Here is a 19,925-nt window from a genome sequence, read left to right on the forward strand (position 1 = left end):
TACTCCTAATTAGTATCTAAACATTCGATGTGACGGGTGCTTAAAAATAAGCAAACCAACCAAACCAGGCCTTACACGAGCTAGCTTGCCTGACAGCTCTGCTCTTGTCGAGTAATGCGGCCATGCAGGACAGACAGTGCAAGCAGCCGTCGTTGTTGATCGTCGCCTCAAGCGTCTCGTCAGATTTCGATGATCAGTCGAACACTCGCCTCGTCACTCGTGTACGGGCACGACCAAAAAGGAGTCACCATTTGGTGCACAGTGAAGAAGCCCCGGTCCCAGAGGCCAGAGCGGCGGCATCGCCATGGCTACGTACTGGTGCCAATCATCTGGTCTCGGGGTACAGCGCACAGCTGCTGCGTAAGGCAGCTGTTGGCACAGGGCGAAACTCGGCGTCTCCTCCACTGTCGCATGCCCAGGAACGAATCGGCGGGGATGCCAGGGCACTCTGGCGCTGGGCGCTGGGGAGTTGTCTGGGCCAGACAATGCCTGCCGTTGGGGCGCATGATGGCATGGATCATGGATGGATGAGCGGCGCGTCGTGATCCCGTAGGTGCCTCGTACCGCGCCGTGCTTGCGAACAGTGGAGGAAGCGGCAGAATGGCAGCAGGGGCTAGCAGCCGAGGTTTGGAGACCCAGATTAAAGTCGCATCGAATACTTGGTACTAATTAGAAGTTATAAATATAGATTAATTATAAAACTAATTGTATAAATGAAAACTGCGAGACGAATATATTAAACTTAATTAGTTCATGATTTGATCATATAGTGCTATAGTAAAGCTAATCATGAATTAATTAGGCTTAATATATTCGTCTCGCGAATTAGCCACGACTTATGCAATTAGTTTTTATAATTAGTTCACGTTTAGTCCTTTTCTAATTGGTATCAAACATCTGTGATCAAATTAAAAAATTAATTCCGTGATCAAACGCCCACCGTACAACGATCTGGATCGACGAATGATTTGATGGTACGACATGATAAGCCAGCAAGCTGACGCTGCGCCGTGCCGTGCGAAATTCGGGTCTACACCTGAAAAACACACATTTTGTAGAAATAATCTTCAAGAACTGTATATTTTTACCGACAACATAAAGCTATACTCCGAAAACTAAAATTTCATCGTGTTAGCTATAGTAGTATACTAGTCTATACTTTTAAAGACATGGCAGAAGAGGCGCGAAAAAAAAAGAAAAAAAAAGAAAGAGGAGAACACAAGAGTGGGTAGGAGGGGATAGTCTGCGAGCCCACGCACCACGAAGCGGGCTGCGCGTGTGGCGCCCACAGCCCGAGCGACCGCGCTCGAACGATTCGTTCGGCACCACCAGCCGCCTGAACTCCGTGGAAACCCTGCACGGCGTATACGGGCAGCTGGGGCCCGAAGCCCACAACCTTCGACTTAATTCCTGCCGGCACATCGTCCGGCCTCGTGGGCCACCAAAGCCAGCCCCCTAATCAGCATAAGCCCGAATCACCCACCAGCGGAGCGCGCGCAAACTTTCACAAATCACAACACCAGTCTGGTGGCCTGCCTCAACAACGGCCTAAGTGCGTGCCTTCAGCGACCGCCTGCGTTTCGCAGTACAACGGCCCAACACAGAGCGCCCCATTTTATCGGGCCTCTTCTCAACAGGTCAGCCTGGTTCAGGTCTGCACCCAACGAGCGCAACGTGGCCGGCGGGCCAGGGTATCTTCCAACACAGCTGGGTGTCTGCTGCGCCGCGCCTCTTGAATTTTTTTTATTTACGAATTTGCAGAAATAAATAGGTGATCCTAAAATTTGTAGAAATAGACATATGCCACCGGATGAAACGGCGGTAAACAGCTACCGCCGTCTCAACCGGCGGTAAGAGAAGATACCACCGGGTGAAACAACGGTAGCTTCGCGCATCCGCCACGTCAGCTGCCAAATCCGCTTACCACCCTCTGACCCAGCGGGCGGCACATGGGTTGCAGCGGCGCGTGGGATGAGGCAATTTTCACCGTGGCATCCGGTAGTATCCGGTTTCCGACGGATCAGGGGGCGGTAACAGGCCCCGCCGATTCAAACGGCAGAAGCGAGATTGTTACCGCCACCTGATTTGGTGGGAGTTGTCCCGCGTCTTTAAAAGCTGCGGAGCGGCCACCTTGGGCGCACACACGCCTATTTCTGGACGCCCAGAAATGAGAGAAGGGAGGGAGCTGAGGGAGCGGCCGGGAGAGAAGAGGAAGGGAGGGATCGTCCGGGAGAGAAGAGGAAGAAAGGGAGGGAGGAGAAGAGAAAGAAAGGGAGGGAGGGAGGGAGGAGATGAAGGAGGGGAGGGGAGTAGGATGGAGATTGAAGCTCGGATCTTCACCTATTAACATCGTAGGTAACTTGATTTGCACCGATCCATGGTGCAAGTGCCCCTACCACCACAACAAGGATCGCCCCCGTCTCCACCATCCTCTGGAGGTGCTGACTACTATGAGGTTGGACCCTCCCAGCTCTCCCAAAGCTAGTTCCACTAGAAAGTAGATATGACTTTATCCCAGCATTTTCAATTACCTAAGGCATGTTAGGTTTAGCGACGACACATGTTTAGGATAGCATCCGTGCCGCACATGCCACTGCAATCTATAATTAATTGTTCATTCTAGAGTCGTTGTTGTTCGTATGTTGTGCATGAATTTCGTTTCTATCTATTGTAATTTGGCTGGAAATAGCTATCTATCTAATGGCCGGGAGTTAATTCATTTTCAATTATTTTCTCAAAGCGCTCTACCTCTCTCAAATTACGAAGTTTCATATTGTAACCAAAAGTGATGTATCTGAATGTTTAGTGCTGCTAATGTTACTTGATATTTTTTCTACTAGGAGAAAAAATTACACGAAAACAAAATAAAAAAATCCAAGTTATAGCCGTTTCAAATGGCTATAGCCGTTTGAACCGGCTATAGCTGCCAACACACAACAAAACCAGCCGTTGGATGGGGGAGCTAGCTACCGCCGTTTATGCCCTTTCAATCATCGGTAACAGGCTACCGCTGTTTCAAACGGTGGTAGCTACATTCAGCGCTCCAACCATCATTTCAAATGGCGGTAGCTACGTTCACCGCTCCAACCGCCATTTCAAAAGGCGCTACCGCCGTTTGATCCAGCGGCAGAGATCATTTCTGCAAATTTTTGGATCGCCTATTTATTTCTACAAATTCATAAAATAAAAAATAAAAAAATTCGCACCTCTTGGACGTCCGGTGTACCGGGCACCACAACATGCCTTTCGGCGGGCTAGTTTTGACATGGGCTCAAGCAGGCTCCCCCTCTTACCCACTCTTTAGCCCTCCTTGAGCTGGAGTTACAGGCACACACTACCGTTCCTGGCTAACGTGGGCGAGGAGAAGCGAATTCAACCTGGTCATTGCGAGGTTGGGTAAGCAGTATGGTAGGACTTGTTTGGATTGAGTCCTGAGAAACCTGTGCCAGGCAACGCATCCAGGCGCTTGAATTCGTTGGCCTAAGGCCACGATCGCTGCCTGGCAACAGCTGGTTGAGGGCCGCATCCAAACAAGTCTGTAGTATCCGGGAGGAAGTCCTTGGCAGTGGGAGAGCCGGAGAGAGATCGTTTTTACTAAGTAACGGTGCAGTCGTGGATCCCTGATCCGGTTTCCTTCCCTCCCGATAGCAGATGAGACGTGAGGAAGATGTAGAAGATCACCCGTATCCCTTCCCAATAGCATCCGAGATAAGGACACATGAGATAATGTAGGTGGAACTTATTCTGTCTTATCATAATAGATGGGTACATGTTCCTTTATATAGTCTTGACCCTCCAGGGGTATATTTGGTATGAGCCCACAATTATCCCTAGTTTTAGAGATTTCTCAACACTTCCCTTGGGCGAATACCGCGATCAACTATACCTTATTAAAACTCCAAAAAATCCAGTGGAAAAAATATGGAGAAAGAGTGCATAGTGTCGCTAGATGTATTGCACATGTTGCATCGTTAAAAAAACATTTGTGAGAAACTTCTGTAAAACTCATTTATGGGAAAAAGAGTGCAACATTTGTGAGAAACTTCTGTAAAACTCATTTATGGGAAAAAGAGTGCAACAGATGTCTTCAGGACAATTTATAATCTTCAGGATTACCGAAATCAAGATCTTCTGGGTCCGTGAATAAGGGCAAATACTCGGGGGTAATCTCCCCCTGAATCCTGCAGGTCTCTTAGTCATCTCATGCCAATACCGCGGGTACACTTTGTGAATGTAGCAGTTGGTAAAGATTTAGTGAACAAATCAGCAAGATTGTCACATGACTGGACTTGCAAGACACTCACCTCACCCTTCTTATGGAGTTCGGGAGCGTAGAAAAATTTAGGAGATATATGTTTGGTCATATTACTCTTAATATACGTTTGCGTTTGTGCAACACGTGCTGCATTATCCTCATAGATAATGGTGGGAGTTTTAGTAGTATTAAGACCACATGACTTCTGGATATGGTTAGTCATTCGTCGCAGCCAAGCACATTCACGTGTGGCTTCATATAATGCAATAATCTCAGCGTGATTTGTAGATGTTGCTACTAAAGATTGTTTGCACGATCATCAAGATACGGCAGCACCTCCACAAAGAAACACGAAATCAGTTTGTGATCTTGCATCATGTGGATCGAACAAATATCCAGCATTTGCATAGCCTACCAAGCTTAGGTCTTGATTCTTCCGGAAAAACAGATCAAGATCTTCAGTGCCCTTGACGTACCTAAGTATTGTCTTAACACCTACCCAATGTCTTCTGGTTGGGTTTGCACTATGACGAGCTAGCAAGTTTACTGCGAAACCAATGTCAGGCCTTGTGCAATTTGCAATATACATCGGCGCTCCAATTGCATTGAAATAGGGAACTTCAAGTCCTAAAGGTTCCTCATCATCACTTTTTGGTCTAAATGGGTCCTTGTCCTTCTCAAGTGATCTGACAACCATTGGGGCCTTTAGAGGATGAGCCTTTGACATATTAAATCTCTCCGGGACCTTTTTCGTGTAGGTTGACTGGTGTACAAAAATTCCTTCAGGGAGATGCTCGATTTGCAGGCCCAAGAAAAACTTGGTTTTACCCAAGTCTTTCATTTCAAACTCCGCCTTGAGGTAGGTGCTCGCCTCCTCAATATCCTCTGCGCAGCCTATTATGTTTAAGTCATCAACATAGACTGAGATGATACAAAAACCCTTCTAGGATTTCCTAATAAATACACAGGGAGAATCAATATTATTAATATATCCCTTCTTCAGGAGGAAGTCACTTAGCCGGTTGTACCACATCTGACCAGACCATTTAAGCCCGTACAACGTCCTCTCCAACTTAACGTTGTACATGTTGCGATTTGTTTTAGAATTTGAAATTTTCAATCCACCTAGAACTTTCAAATATATATCCGAATCCAAGAACCCATACAAGTATGCAGTCACTACGTCTATCATCTACATTTTCAAGTTTAAACCTACTGCTATAGATATTAAATATCAGAATGTTATACCACTCATAACTGGAGAATATGTTTCATTGTAATTGATGTCAGGTCTCTGCGTGAACCCTTGTGCTACGAGCCTCGCTTTGTATCTCACCACCACATTGTTTTCATCCCTGTTTCGGATAAATACCCATTTGTATCCTACTAGGAATATTTTGGGGGGCGTGCGGGCGACTAGCCCGAATACTTTCCTCTTATAAAGTGAGCGCAATTCCGTCTCTATTGCTTCTTTCCATTTGACCCAATCTGAGCGCTTCCAACACTCTACCATGGACTTTGGTTCAGGATCCTCAATTGCGTCAGCGATCTTAGAGATGAAATTAATGTCGACATTTGTAGTCTTTCAGTTATACAGTTCTCCAAATTCAGCATAGTTTATGAAAATTTCTTCAACTGAATCATCTGGCTCATCATGATTTCCCAAATCACTTGAGCCTGGTTGTTCCATTGTCCTTGTGCTATTATTTGTATTTGTGCGCACAGTTGCACTAGAACTTTCACCTTCAGGGTGTATCTCTTCCGGGACCACTGAATGGGAGCGTAATGCATTCTCTCTAGCAACTTGCCTTTGCGGGCATCCTCGCTTGGCTCGTACCTAGTCATCTGGATCTCTCCCCCTTTTTCTAGGATTAGGGAGTTGGATAGAGTTCATGCCCTCCATGGGTATTTCCACTCTCTCTGGTGCATTAATCGTGGGAATATGCGATTTTGATACTCCTCTCAGTAAATGTATCTGGCAAATTATTTGCTAATTATTGCAGGTTTATTATTATTTGAACTTCAAGTTTAGTATCTTTAGTGCGTGGATCAAGCGATTGAATGCTACTAGCACTCCATTCTATTTCTTGGTATTTTTTATTATTAAGGTACAATCCTCCCCCTAATGCTGGGAAATGCTCTTCATCGAAGATACTATCAGCGTATCGAGCCGTAAACAGATCCCCAATTTTAGGCTCTAAATATTTGATTATGGATAGATTTTCATAACCTACATATATCCCCAGCTTCCGGTGAGGTCCCATAGTTGTACGCTGGGGTGGTGATATTGGTACATATACAACACAACCGAACTTTCGCAAATGGAAAATCATTGGTTGTTGTCCACACGCTAATTGATGAGTGGAAGTAGAGTGATATGCAGATGGCCTGTATTGGATTAAGGCAGCAGCGTGCAGCACTGCATGTCCCCAACTGTTGGTAGGAAGTCTGCTATCTTGTAGAAGTGGTCTGGCAATTAATTTTATTATTTTTATTAAGGATTCAGCAAGTTCGTTTTGTGTGTGCATATGAGGCACATAATGCTCTACATTGATGCCCAGGACAAGACAAAAGTCATTAAATGCTTTTGAGGTAAACTCTCCAGCATTATCCATCCTAATTGCTCTTATGCTGTTCTCCGGGAAGCTGGCGCGCAATCGGATGATCAGGGCAATAAGTTTTGCAAAAGCGTGGTTCCTTATAGACAGCAGGCATACGTGGCTCCACCTAGTAGAAATATCTATAAGGACCATAAAGTACCTAAACGGCCCCGACAGGGGGTGAATAGGACCACATATGTCACCTTGGATTCTCTCCAGGAAACCCAATGACTCGATCTTTATCTTTAGGTAAGCGGGTTTAGTTATTAGTTTTCCTTTAGCATAAGACACGCATGGAAAGTCTTTAGGAATTTGTGTGGTTTTAATGCCATGACCAGCAGGGCTATTTATGATGTTTCGCATCATCCTTAATCCAGGGTGTCCGAGTCTTTCGTGCCATATTGTAAATGACTCGGAGTTTTTAAATATAGTTGGCATCGCAATGTATTCTCGAGCTGGCTTAATTTTTGTGTAGTACAGTCTAGAGGAGCTGTCTGACGCTTTTTCTACCACTTTTATCTCACATTCGTCTGATGTTGTGATATAAAGGTATTCAGCACCATTTTCACAAGCAGTTGTAACGTGGTAGCCACTACGATGAATATCTTTAAATGAGGGGAGAGTACGTATAGCTCCTGGATGCAAAAACGCTTCTTCTATGAGATGCTAGTATTATTAGGGAGCACAGCACCACAACCGCTCTGCCGGAGCCTACGATGTGGCCGTTGCTACCGGCAATCGTGGTAATATTTTCAGTCTTTTTCGTAGTGCCTGAAAATATTTCATCTCTCGGAGTATCGAGTTTGTGGCAGCGTTATCAACTAGATAATGTTCTTCTTCAGCCTCCATCATAGGAAAGTACGGCTCTATGCGTTGTTGACGAGTAGTGGTAGAGCGTGCTGATAACGTATTAAGTAACGGCGTAGTCACGGATCCCTAATCCGGTTCCCTTCCCTCCTGATAGCAGATGAGACGTGAGCAAAAAGTAGAAGATCACCTGTATCCCTTCCCAATAGCACTCGAGATAAGCACACAGGAGATAATGTAGGTGGAAGTTATTCTCTCTTATTATAATAGATGGGTATATATTCCTTTATATAGTCTTGACCCTCCAGGAGTATACACTCCTTGGTACAGCCCATAATTATTCTTGGGTTTAGGGATTTCTCAACAGTTTTCGATTTCGGGAATTCGGGTGGGAGTTGCTCCGTGGTTTGCTGCTCCCTGTGGCGTTGAAACTGCACCTTATATGGGCTGGCCGGCCTCCTTCGTGGCCATATGCGGGCTTCGGCCCAGCTGGTCCATCCATATGGTGAGTGCAAAAGGCTGGTCGATCCACGGTGCAAGATTACTGGTTCAAAGTTTTGAAACGGAAGGCCGGAAGGGAGTACGAGGTTAAAAAAATTAAAGAAAGGTTTATTTGTTTTCTAAGTTCAACTTTTATCTAAAGTAAAATGAAATAAGATCATCATAATACCGCAATTTCCAACACCATGCAGAAATTTTAGTATACTATGCCACAATTCTGTTATGTTACTGAATTTCGTAATGGAGGATATATAGTATGAGTGGTCAAACATAGGGGGCGTTTTCTTCCCGTGTCTTATTTTTAGCACGTGTCACATCGAATGTTTAGATACTAATTAGGAGTAGTAAACGTAGACTATTTACAAAACCAATTACATAAGTGGAATCTAAACGGCGAGACGAATCTATTAAGCCTAATTAAGCCTAATTAATCCATCATTAGCAAATATTTACTGTAGCAACACATTGTCAAATCATGGACTAATTAAGCTTAATAGATTCGTCTCGCCGTTTAGATTCGTCTTATGTAATGGGTTTTGTAAATAGTCTACATTTAATACTCCTAATTAGTATCTAAACATTCGATGTGACAGGTGCTAAAGTTTAGCAAGCGGAAGAAAACAGGCCCATAGTACTATAGCTCTTGTCATTATCTTGCCAACCAAACCGAACTTGTCAAATCGGATGCAAAAGTGTTGCTCAAATCAAATGTTCTATTTTTTTTCGGAATTGCCCACTTGTTTATCTATGGCCTATGGGAGTATGGGACAATTTGTTCAACGATGCTAGTTGATATCTCAATAGTCGAATTCTTCTCGCTATGCTGATTATGATTTTTTGTTCAAATTTCTCTCTCTCCTGACATGCTAACATATTTGATCATCTTGTGATTTTTTATCCATAAATCGATTTCTTTGATCAAATCTGTCACTATTTGTACGCTACAACTTATTAATGTGGCTCTATGGTCTCTATAATCAAATCGGGATAAAAAAATACATAAGAGGAGATGACATCCATGATGGTGAATAAGAATATGCATGCGGCATTAAGATCCCCAGGGCATAGGAATAGTCCGTCCGTTCCAAATTGCAGGTCCTATAAAAACCAAAACGACCTACAATTTGAAACGGAGGAAGTATATAGTCTATATGATGCAAATTTCATTGGTGTGTAGGATTATTCGTTCCTTTTGCCGATTCTAACCATCAAACTGCTGTCTTGAAGGTGGTTTTGATTACTTGGAACTGCTAGGTTAATTAGCACCTTGCTCATTCTTTTGTTTTTGATACTTAACCAAAATCTCTCCGATAATAAGCCTTTTAATCTGATGCTTGTCAAGGCCTTTGGCTTCATTGATCTTCCATACACTGATCTCATGTTTTTTTTTTTAATTTCAACATCCTTGACTTATCTATGTTTTCAGGTCAGAGGTTATGGCCGACGCTTGACTTATCCGAATCTCCTGGTTTACCTGACGCTTCAGTCTGAAAGGTTCAGAATGCAATTCGTCATGGATGGGACGTGAACTTTCTTGCTGCCCAAACATTTGCCTCGCTTGCTACACTTCGAAAAAGATTCCATAGGGCTATTCTTCTTTATTTCCTGTTAATTCTTCAGCTATTCAAATTTCAACAACACCACGGTCACAAGACAGCTGTTTCAATAAGAAAGATCGAAGTAGATAGTAGTTCACAACGGACGCTTATTTCTAATGAAGATTTGGGCACACTATCGAAAACACACTGTGCAATGGACATATGGGTCGTGCTATACATATGGAGAAAGCACTCTATGTGAAATCCGTCATGTATACATAACTCAAGAAAACAAAAACAAAATCAGAACAAGCAACGAAGCCGCTCATCACATACACCACCACTCGAAACCTTTTGGCTCTACTACTACCCGCCCGCGTGTAGCTGGGCTCAAAACTATCACTAGTAATAATCATCTTGCTAGCTTAGCACCGAATGCTACAACCATTTTCCGGTGGCGGCGTTGATCGGCGGTCGAACTCCGGCGGCATCACCGGCGATCCCTCCTCCTCCTCCTTCTATGTATCTATGTAGTATTTGCTTTAGTCTCTTCTTCATGCATGGTTATGAGCTTCAGCTACTAGGGGCAGTGCACGTTCCTGCCAGGCCCGCCGTAGTAGAAGTAGTTCCCCCATGCGCGGTTGTACCCTCCCCGGATGTCGTAGCAGCCGGGGTGGTCGGCGACGAGCCGGAGCGTGGCGGCGGGGACGAGGCTGTTGTCGCCGTCCACCACCTGCACGTTGCGGAAGTAGGCGGCGCGGTTGAAGCCTTCCCGCGGGAAGTGGCCGCTCCCCATCTGCGTGGGCGTGTGCGAGCCCGACGGGCGCGAGTTCACAACCTCGCCGCCGAACTGCACCATGTTGGCGTGCCCGCCCAGGTGCGTGAACAGGAACGACGGCCAGTACCCCACCAGCGGGCCCGACCCCAGCTGCAGCCACCAGTTCCCGCGGTGTGGGTCCTGCATGCGCCATCGCCATGTGTGTTTGAGCATGTGAGTTTGTGTTTGAATTTGAAATTGAAGTGGTGGTGTACATTTATAAATAGACAAATACCTTCCATATGAGCAGGCTGATGTCGAACTGGCGGCCGTTGTAGACGGAGGTGGGCGAGATGGCGGCTCCGATGGCGATCCGGCTGTTAGTCTGGACGAAGCCGGAGCAGTGCAGGTTGTAGCACCCAGTCGCCTGGTATGCGTCGGTCTGCAACGCAATGGTGCAACGGTCAGTATACTCTATACAGCCATATAGGAGTACTGGCATTCTGAAATCTGAATATAGGCTGTAGAATTCTGAAACTATCGTTTACTGTCATTTCCAAAATATAGGTCGTTTTAGCTATTTTAGATACATAGATTTTGCTATACACCTAAGGATAAGGTTATGTCTAGATGCATAATAAAGTCTATGTATTTAGAAAAGTCAAAACGAGGAACAGAGGCAGCAGTAAATTTCGAGAACTTACCGTCCAGTACGTGAAGAACCTTGGGTTGCTATCTCCATACAGTTCAGGGCTGACCTGAGTTAAACAATGAAAGCAGGAAGTTAGCACTGTCTCCAGCAGAATCTGTTTGACTGACTCATGCAATGCAACCACCAGCATTACAGGTCAATGGGCACACAACTCCAATCGAGATCACAGTGATGGAATCTAATTAATGAGCACCAGTTCTAATTAATATACTACCAAGTCAACATACAACCACATGCATGCTGCAGAGAAAGGATCCAAATACGCTGTCTACCATTCCATCTTCTTAGAGCTCTGAGAGAAGAAAACCACCACCTCATATCTCAAATGTGTTTCGGTATTGTTACAAGCAACACATGGGGCCTAATTCTGAACTTTGACCACTAACATCTACAAAGCATTGAAACTTACCCTACAAAAATTGCACTACCATAACGTTTGATCTTAAGCTCGATCTAGCACAAGATGAGTTCTGACCTAAATACCATGCTGCTAGTTAGGAGTAAGTGGTTTCCAGTTCCAGGTTACAGAAAGGTTTCTGTACACTGTCTTTCAGTACAAATGCTTTTGCTCAGCGATACTATACGAACACCAGAACTACGGTGAAGCAAACATGCATGCAAGACCTGCAAAGTTCATTCACATCTGCGTGGCTGAAGGAAGCCAGCCACATTTACTGGTGTCACCAACCGGGCAGCCTGAAGAACTACTGCGAGTCAGGTTCACATTTACTAACTGGACGTATGAAATGGCCTTTTTTCAGGCTCAGGACTGACGCGAAAGCACTGCAGGAACAAGCAAGGCCTTTATACTAGTGCTCTGCCTCTGGAAAAGACAATCCGGACGCGCCAAGGACCAGTCTAAAGGGAACAACTTCTGTAGCAGTACCGGCAGCAGCTAGCTAGCTCCTTAATTTCTTCTTCAATTTCCTCAACCACACCTCGATCCATACTGCTTGGCTTATTAAAGACACGCATGTATTTTGTACATTTTCAGAGCAGAAATAAATCTGAAGAAACTGAGTCCCTGAACCCTGATGGTACGCCAATGTTCATGCATAGATATGCAACTATGCTAGGAAGTAGGAACAAGGACAGCATGATCATCTTCTCTCTTTTTTTTTTTGAACGGACGGTTAGAGATTTGCCGAATTTTTTTGAACGGACAGCATGATCATCATGTATGCAAGAATGCAAGGAGTATACAGATGTGTGGGTAGGGTGCATTTGTATTGAAGAGGCCTTTGCCCTTTGGTGATGGTGAGTAGTGACTAGTGAGATGAGTACCTGCCATCCGGCCTCGATGGTGTTGAGGTCGTTGCCGAAGGAGCCGGAGATGACCCAGATCTGGGAGAGGCTGAACTCCGCCGCCGACGCCACCTTGGCCGACCACACGTTCAGGCTCGCCTTGGCGCCGTAGAACTGGTCCCCGGTCACGTACCCCACCGCGTGCTGCGCCGTCGATCATAGGCATCCATCAGAGCTGATTGAGCTACTAAGATTAAGATAAAAAGTGCTAGGAATTGCTCCACACTGCTGCCATGGCAATTGCTATCCCTACCAGTACAATCAACGTACTGTGCGCTACTGCACCAGCTAGCTGAGCTGAGCTGAGCTGCGTGGTGGCGTACGTGTACTAGGAGAGGAGTAGGAGCATGGACGGGCCGGACGACAAACCGTGAGACACGATTATGGTTGGGTAATAAATCACGCAATTACTGATGCTAATACACCTGTGTTTTCCCCCCAACTAATCAGCTTTAACGCAGCAGCAGTACTGATGCGACAGCTCTTTCGAGGATAGTGTGCGTCCTGATGCGTTTTTTTGTGCAGTGCTAAACCCAGCAAAATGGTGAAGTGAAGTGAAGCCATGGCGAGGTGGGTGAACTGAACGTACTGACCTCGTGGCCGCTGCTGGTGGAGTCGCGGCGGACGTTGCTGGCGCGGGGCTTCATCCCGAACCGGCGGGCGGAGCCGGAGCGCAGCACGTCCTGCGCCGTCGTCCGCCGTATCGGCACCGTCCCCTCGGGGCACCGCTCGCCGCCGTCGCTCCACGCCTGCCGGAAGAACACGGACTCCTCCTCCTCCTCGCCGGCGGCGCCGCCGCCGCCCTTGGTCATGGGCCTCACCGCAGGCTCATCCTTCAAACCCAAACACAACCACAACATATTTATATATATATATATAAATATCCGAGAGCAACATCTTGCTAACGGTAGAAACAGAAACTGCAATGTGAAACAAGTGCAGTGTAGAGGAGGCACCTCGGGCTTCTGCCCTCTGAGCTTGGGGTGGTCGAACGCCGGCTGCCGGTGCAACGGCACGCAGTGGATGACGTCGCCGTCGGGGCTCTGCATGGCACAAAGCACAAGCAACGAGCCAAGATTGACGATTACTCCCAAGAAGAAGACGACGACGACACGCCAGGGAGAGCTAGATTTGCTTGCGTGCGTGATGCGAGTAACGTCGTCACGTCAGCACGGAGACACAAACAAAAGAGAGAGCAGGTAGGGAAAGGAATGAATCGAGGAAGATTTGCCTGGATTGTCTTGTTGCAGTCCTTCTCCATCCTGGCCATCCGGGCCATGATCCTCCTGTACGCGTCCCGCTCATCCCCGGCGCGGAAGGGCACCCGCGCCCGCGCCCTGCCGCCGCCGCCGTCCTTCCTCGCGGAAGCCAATCCGACGAGGAGGAGGAGGAGCAGGAAGGGGACAAGGGAGGCAATGATTGGGACCTTCCTAGAAGCCATGGACCGACCTCGGATTATTCCTTTGGAGTAGGACAGGATCACGGGAAGCTGCCGTGGCCGTCGTCGTCGCTCTCCTTGTTGTCTGTATGCTGCCTCTCCTCCTCCTTCTTCCTCCTCTGGAGCTGTCGGTATGCTTGCACATTGACCTGCTTGTCCTCTTCCCCTCTCGCCCTCCTTCCTGGAGGAAGAGCGCTATAAATACAGCCGCGTGGCGTGGAGGCGCGGAGAAGAGCTGAGCTGAAGCTCTCGGAGGTCAAAGCTCTCTCCGTGCGAGTTGGTTGGTAGGCTTGGGGAGCAGGGGAAGCAATGCCGAATTGATGATGAATTCGAACGCGGGATTCATTCAGCTGCCTGTTGCTTGCTGTTTGGGCTCGCAAGCCTGCCCGCCCGGCCGCGCTTTTTCCGAGTACGCCCCCACCCCGTGCTTTGCAGGCTTGCAGCTCTCTCCATGGGTGGATCATTTTTGTTTTTCGTTTTTATATCCTGCCGCTGTCTCCGTCTCCACATAACCACATTCCCCCTCCTCTCTCGTCTCTTGCCATCTCTGCTTTCTCTCTCTAGACCTCTCTCATCATCGTCATCAAGGGGGTCGGGCTGGTCCTGCCGGTAGAGATAGATAGTGGGGCTGAATGGAGTGTGGCCGCACGCTGTGGAGGTTGCAGTGGCACAACTTTGCTTGATCAGGGCCATGTTTAGGGGGTGTTTGGATGCGGGGTACTAAACTTTAGGAGGGGTCACATCGGATATTCGGATGCTAATTAGGAAGACTAAACATGAGCTAATTATAAAACTAACTGCAGAACCCCTATACTAATTCGCGAGACGAATCTATTAAGCCTAATTAATCCATCATTAGCAAATGGTTACTGTAGCACCACATTGTCAAATCATGGACTAATTAGGCTTAATAGATTCGTCTCGCGAATTAGACTCCATCTGTGTAATTAGTTTTGTAATTAGACTATATTTAATACTCCTAATTAGTATCCAAACATCCGATGTGACGGGTACTAAAATTTATGGGGGTGTATCCAAACACCCCCTTAGTTACTCCCAACTCCCAACTTTGACACTATGCAAAAAGAAGATTCTCCATCACATCAAACTTGCGGTACATGCATGGAGTACTAAATGTAGATGAAATTAAAAACTAATTGCACAGTTTTGTTGTACTTTGCGAGACGAATCTTTTGAGCCTAATTAGTCAATATTTGGACAATAATTCACAAATACAAACGAAACGCTACAGTGTGCTACAGTGCTGTAACAGTAATTTGGCACCTCCCAAATTCCCCAACTAAACACGGCCCAGGGCACGAGCGAATAAATAAAGAAAGGAACCAAGATGAGAGAGAGAGAGAGAGAGCATTGCTGTCTGGCTTTCTTTTGCTTTGCTTTTGCTGCAGATGAGAGAGAGAGAGAGAGAGAGAGAGAGAGAGAGAGAGGAGGCAGGGCGTGGTGGCGGGCAGGTGCCAGGAGGAGGAATTTTAAAGGCACGGCAGTGGAGTTCGTCCGATCGATCGATCAGCCGGTGCGTGCAATCATGCTCAAAAATCGCTTCCGTTCCTCCCGGGAGGCCTGGAGCAACTCTTGGTTCTCCGCTTCCGCGCCTGCGTTTTGGGCCGCTTCATTCCTTTCGACAGTTGAGTTGAGATCACATCTGAATCTGATCGAGCTCCCAGACGAGAGAATGAGATGCGCCCTTTGCTTTGCTTTGCTTGTCACACATCACTCGCTTTCTTGCCCAAATCAAAGGGGCTGGTTCCTTTCTTTCGGTTGCTCATGCAGCTTTTGTTGGAGATTTAATTCCGGTCAAATCAACAGTGCCACCCATAGGAGTTAGACTAACTAATAATTAGCTCTGAATATTTCTAAAAAGAACTAACTCTGGATTACACGAAGCTTGACTGTTTCAGCTGTTCGCCACTGGTTGGTGTTGGTTGGTCGTCAACTTACTGTCATACTGCTGTCTATTGGTAGCAATTTGCTGATGATCCGGCGTACACTGCTGGCATCTAGAAGCTGCAGTAGTCCGTAGACTATACCCTGCGCTGTAAGCCACAACCTAGTACAAGGCTGCACATGCTGCCCGACCTCTCTTTCGCCATCCTTTGATCTCACTTTCCCCTCCTTTTCTTTCCTCAACAAAAGGCAGAAAAACAAAGGCAACAACGCCATTATGCCATGCAACGGCCGCATCATAGCAACCTCCACAGACAGTTCTTCATCGCCCCCTGCACCCTCGAAACACGTTGCATCATTGGCTGGCTGCCTGGTCTGGCCTGCTCAATGCAAAGTCCCTGCACTGTACCACCACAAGGATCATAGCCAAGGGATCGATCGATCATCAATGGCAATGCATACCTGCAGTACCGTGTGTATGGCCTACATCTTATGATGATCCTGAATGGGATCTCACTGGCTGCAACAGGGGAGGGGGGCAGGTGTTATGAGCGAAGCCCGGCAAGGTCAGGTCCACTGCAAGTCTGCAACCGGTGTGGCTAGAGACTAGAGAGGGAGCGCCATGGGCAGCCGATCTCTTGCCTTCAATTCTCCAGTACTCTCCCCATTCATGGCAACACCAACAGGCTGCATCCTAGGCCATGTTTAGTTACTCCCAACTCCCAACTTTGACACTATGCAAAAAGAAGATTCCCCATCACATCAAACTTGCGGTACATGCATGGAGTACTAAATGTAGATGAAATTAAAAACTAATTGCACAGTTTTGTTGTACTTTGCGAGACGAATCTTTTGAGCCTAATTAGTCAATATTTGGACAATAATTCACAAATACAAACGAAACGCTACAGTGTGCTACAGTGCTGTAACAGTAATTTAGCACCCCCAAATTCGCCAAACTAAACACGGCCCTAATCTTTTGGCATCTCTCTCTCGCACACCTAACCCACAGGAGGCTGCACAACCCAACACTGCAGTGCATGGCGTTCGTTCATAAAGATTGCTTGTTCAGGGCCACAACCACAAGAGTGTGATGGGGGCCGCCGCCTGCTGGGTGCTGGCCTTGCTGCAACCTTTTGCGCTGCAGGCCAGGCCACGCAGGGTGTGGGGGAAAGAGTAGGGCCATGTTTAGTTACTCCCAACTCCCAACTTTGACACTATGCAAAAAGAAGATTCCCCATCACATCAAACTTGCGGTACATGCATGGAGTACTAAATGTAGATGAAATTAAAAACTAATTGCACAGTTTTGTTGTACTTTGCGAGACGAATCTTTTGAGCCTAATTAGTCAATATTTGGACAATAATTCACAAATACAAACGAAACGCTACAGTGTGCTACAGTACTGTAACAGTAATTTGGCACCTCCCAAATTCCCCAACTAAACACGGCCTAGGATATCTCAGTCAGTGGTGGGCTGGCCGGATGGGACCTGGGAGCGGGAGGACCGGAGGAGCAAAGCAATGGTGGCTGCCGGCTGCCAGCTGTGGGGGCTGCCCCGGCTTGCATTGCATTGCGCCTGCAGCGGATTGCGTTCCGGCACAGGGGAGAGTGAGATCTTGGGAAATCGATGGTTTCGGTTCCAGTGCCATCCTACTGTCTAATCCGTGCTCTTTTAGAATGACTACACTGCTTTCCATGGCCTCTCAAATGGGTCGACGAACCAGCAGAGCACTTTCATGGCGTACCGGCATGCTTGGCCTCACCTTTTTTTGCTCATGGATCGGAGGATGGCATGCGTGTCCCCTTCTCCCCTACAATTTCCATGCGCACCAGTACACCACGCACCATGACGCCACCACTGACCAAGATTAGTCTGTCTGATTACTAGTACTACTAGTAAACAAGTACTCACTTTTGCAGGTTGTGATGACTAGGGCTGCGAGCTGATTCATTTTGTTCCTCCGTATAGCTTTCACCTCCCCCCCCCCCCCCCCCCCCCCCCCCCCGTGGTATGCTGACTGTAAGTGCAAACAATGCATAGTTGATAGCCGGAGAACAAGTTCGGCAGCACATGCAGTCACATTCTCTCCCTGGGGGCAAAGATGGAAGCAGAGGACCAGAGATAGAATAACAACGCTGGTAGCCCTGGTAAACTCTTGATATGAGGCGCTGAGCAGAGACGGGTGATCGTCCCCAACCGCGCGCTTGCCTGCCGACTTTTTTGTATTTTGGTCCTTTTTGCGAAAAAATTTCACAAATAGGCCCCTGACGAAACCAATTCCGGAAATGGACCCTCGGCTTGGCGCCAGGCTGTATAACGTCTTGGCGCCAGCCGTCCTGGCGCCAAGGCCCCTCCCCCGCGCATCCGCCGTGGCGCCAGGCCCGCTGACGTGGCGCGGAGGCTCGGCGTCAAGATCCGTGGCGCCAAGCCCCCAACCATATATACCGCCCCTTCTTCCTGCCCGAGAGTTCATCCTCATTATTCTCCACTCTCTCGGGTAAAAACTCTCCCTACTTCGCCCTAGACTACGAATCGACATTGTAGCTTAGGAAACTTTCATTTGATCCGTGGATCCTGAAGAGCAAGGTATCCTCTCTCCGTCGTACCTTTTTTTCACATCGATTCGTTATATATTTCTTGCATTTTTGAACTTAGGATTTTCATGCAAATGTAGGATGCCGAGGCGTGGAAAAGCTAAGAAACTAAGGTAATCTCAACGCCCGTAGTTATGTTATATACTCATTGTTGTGGATCAAATGAAAAAACCTTAATTGTAGGTTTATTCTTAAGTGCGTTTGATTCATAGAACCAAATAAACAAAATTGTAGTTATGGCGCAAAGAAGATCGGAAATGCATTCGATCCATTGCCTCTGCCTAGTGGTGTTCCAGTGCCGATGTGCTTTTGCGGCGATCCTTGCAAGGTAGCCAAGTCCGAAGAACATGCCACGTATAGGCAGAGGTATTGGATGTGTTCCAATTTTGCGTTTGAACCTACACTTCGTCAGCGCCGCATTAACATGTTGGTAAGGAAATGTTGTTGTCTTATAATTATTGTCCATAATTTTTTGGTTTTATAACAATTGCATTTGTTGTAGACCCCTCCACCGCTATGTGATTTTGAGCAGTGGATCGACACTGAGATCGATCCTGAAGACAAGGAGTTTTTGGAGTATATGATGCGCTGGGATGCAGAGAGGAAGGAGGTGTACGAGAAGAGGCTCGTAGAGGAGGCTGCGGAAAAGGAGCACAAGGAAGAGGAGGAAAGGAGGCGGGTTGCTGCAAACAGGGAGGAGAGAGAGAAGAAGCTTGAGCGGGCACGCCGAGCGAAAGCAGCGGTTGAGGAGAATCCCGATGCCTTAAGGAAGGGAAAGTGGCCTCGTTGCACTCAGTAGCCATATTTAGGTTCTAGTTATATGGTTTATTTATGAACACTATTTTCTACTGTGAGACTTTTATTATGTTGTCATGTAATAATGCACTTTAAGTAAGGACACGCAATTTGTAGACGACATATGTTCATTCTGCGATGTAATGCATTTCGAAGTCGTAGTCTACTGAAATATCCGTAGAAAATAAAAATGGTAATTGTTAGCGAAATTTCGGCAGAATTTCCCCTACTTATTGATGCAATCCATACAAAATTACGAGATGAATAGTGAATATAAATACAAGGATAGAAACATAGAAGCATATGACACAAGCATATGACACATTCAGAATAGAATCCACAATAGTTCAGAATGAAAGTCCTTATACAAAGTTCAGAATGACACAATAGAATCCACAAATAGTTCAGAATGACACAATAGAATCCACAAATAGTTCAGAATGACACAATAGTCCATATGATACAAAGTTCGCAATCAGAGTCATCACTGCCTCCTAGTCTTACCCTTACCCTTGTGACCAAGGGCGTCGGTGCCTGGAGTGTAAGGAGAACGTGGACGACGTAGTCTAGTGCCCCCTACAACCTGTGTAGGCTGAGTCAAGGGAGCCTCCTAGAGCTGAGACGGGCCAATCTCCTCGGCCCTCTGCTCATCGTCGTCGTCATCGTCGTCGTCATCGTCGTCGTCGTCTTCCTCGGATGCAATTGATTTCGAA

At 46.8% G+C, this 19,925-nt stretch overlaps 1 protein-coding gene across 1 annotated transcript; it reads right to left on the reverse strand.

The window, feature by feature from the left end:
- Positions 1-9,851: 9,851 nt before the first annotated feature.
- LOC101764202 lies at positions 9,852-14,377 on the reverse strand. The gene is made up of 7 exons (XM_004968285.3): positions 13,707-14,377; positions 13,432-13,518; positions 13,069-13,308; positions 12,455-12,619; positions 11,163-11,216; positions 10,754-10,900; positions 9,852-10,659 (listed from the first exon to the last, which is right to left on the reverse strand). The coding sequence occupies exons 1-7, from the start codon at positions 13,914-13,916 to the stop codon at positions 10,282-10,284; spliced, it is 1,281 nt and encodes a 426-aa protein (XP_004968342.1). The 5' UTR covers positions 13,917-14,377; the 3' UTR covers positions 9,852-10,281.
- Between the last annotated feature and the right edge of the window lie 5,548 nt (positions 14,378-19,925).

Source organism: Setaria italica, chromosome V (genome assembly GCF_000263155.2).
Source record: "Setaria italica strain Yugu1 chromosome V, Setaria_italica_v2.0, whole genome shotgun sequence".
Taxonomy (NCBI): domain Eukaryota; kingdom Viridiplantae; phylum Streptophyta; class Magnoliopsida; order Poales; family Poaceae; genus Setaria; species Setaria italica.

Coding starts and splice junctions, on each gene's coding strand:
- LOC101764202 (XM_004968285.3), bottom strand. CDS start 13,916: ATGGCTTCTAGGAAGGTCCCAATCATTGCCTCCCTTGTCCCCTTCCTG. Junction 12,620..13,068: donor CCACCAGCAGCGGCCACGAG/GTCAGTACGTTC, acceptor TCGACGGCGCAG/CACGCGGTGGGGTACGTGAC. Junction 11,217..12,454: donor CCATCGAGGCCGGATGGCAG/GTACTCATCTCA, acceptor TGTTTAACTCAG/GTCAGCCCTGAACTGTATGG.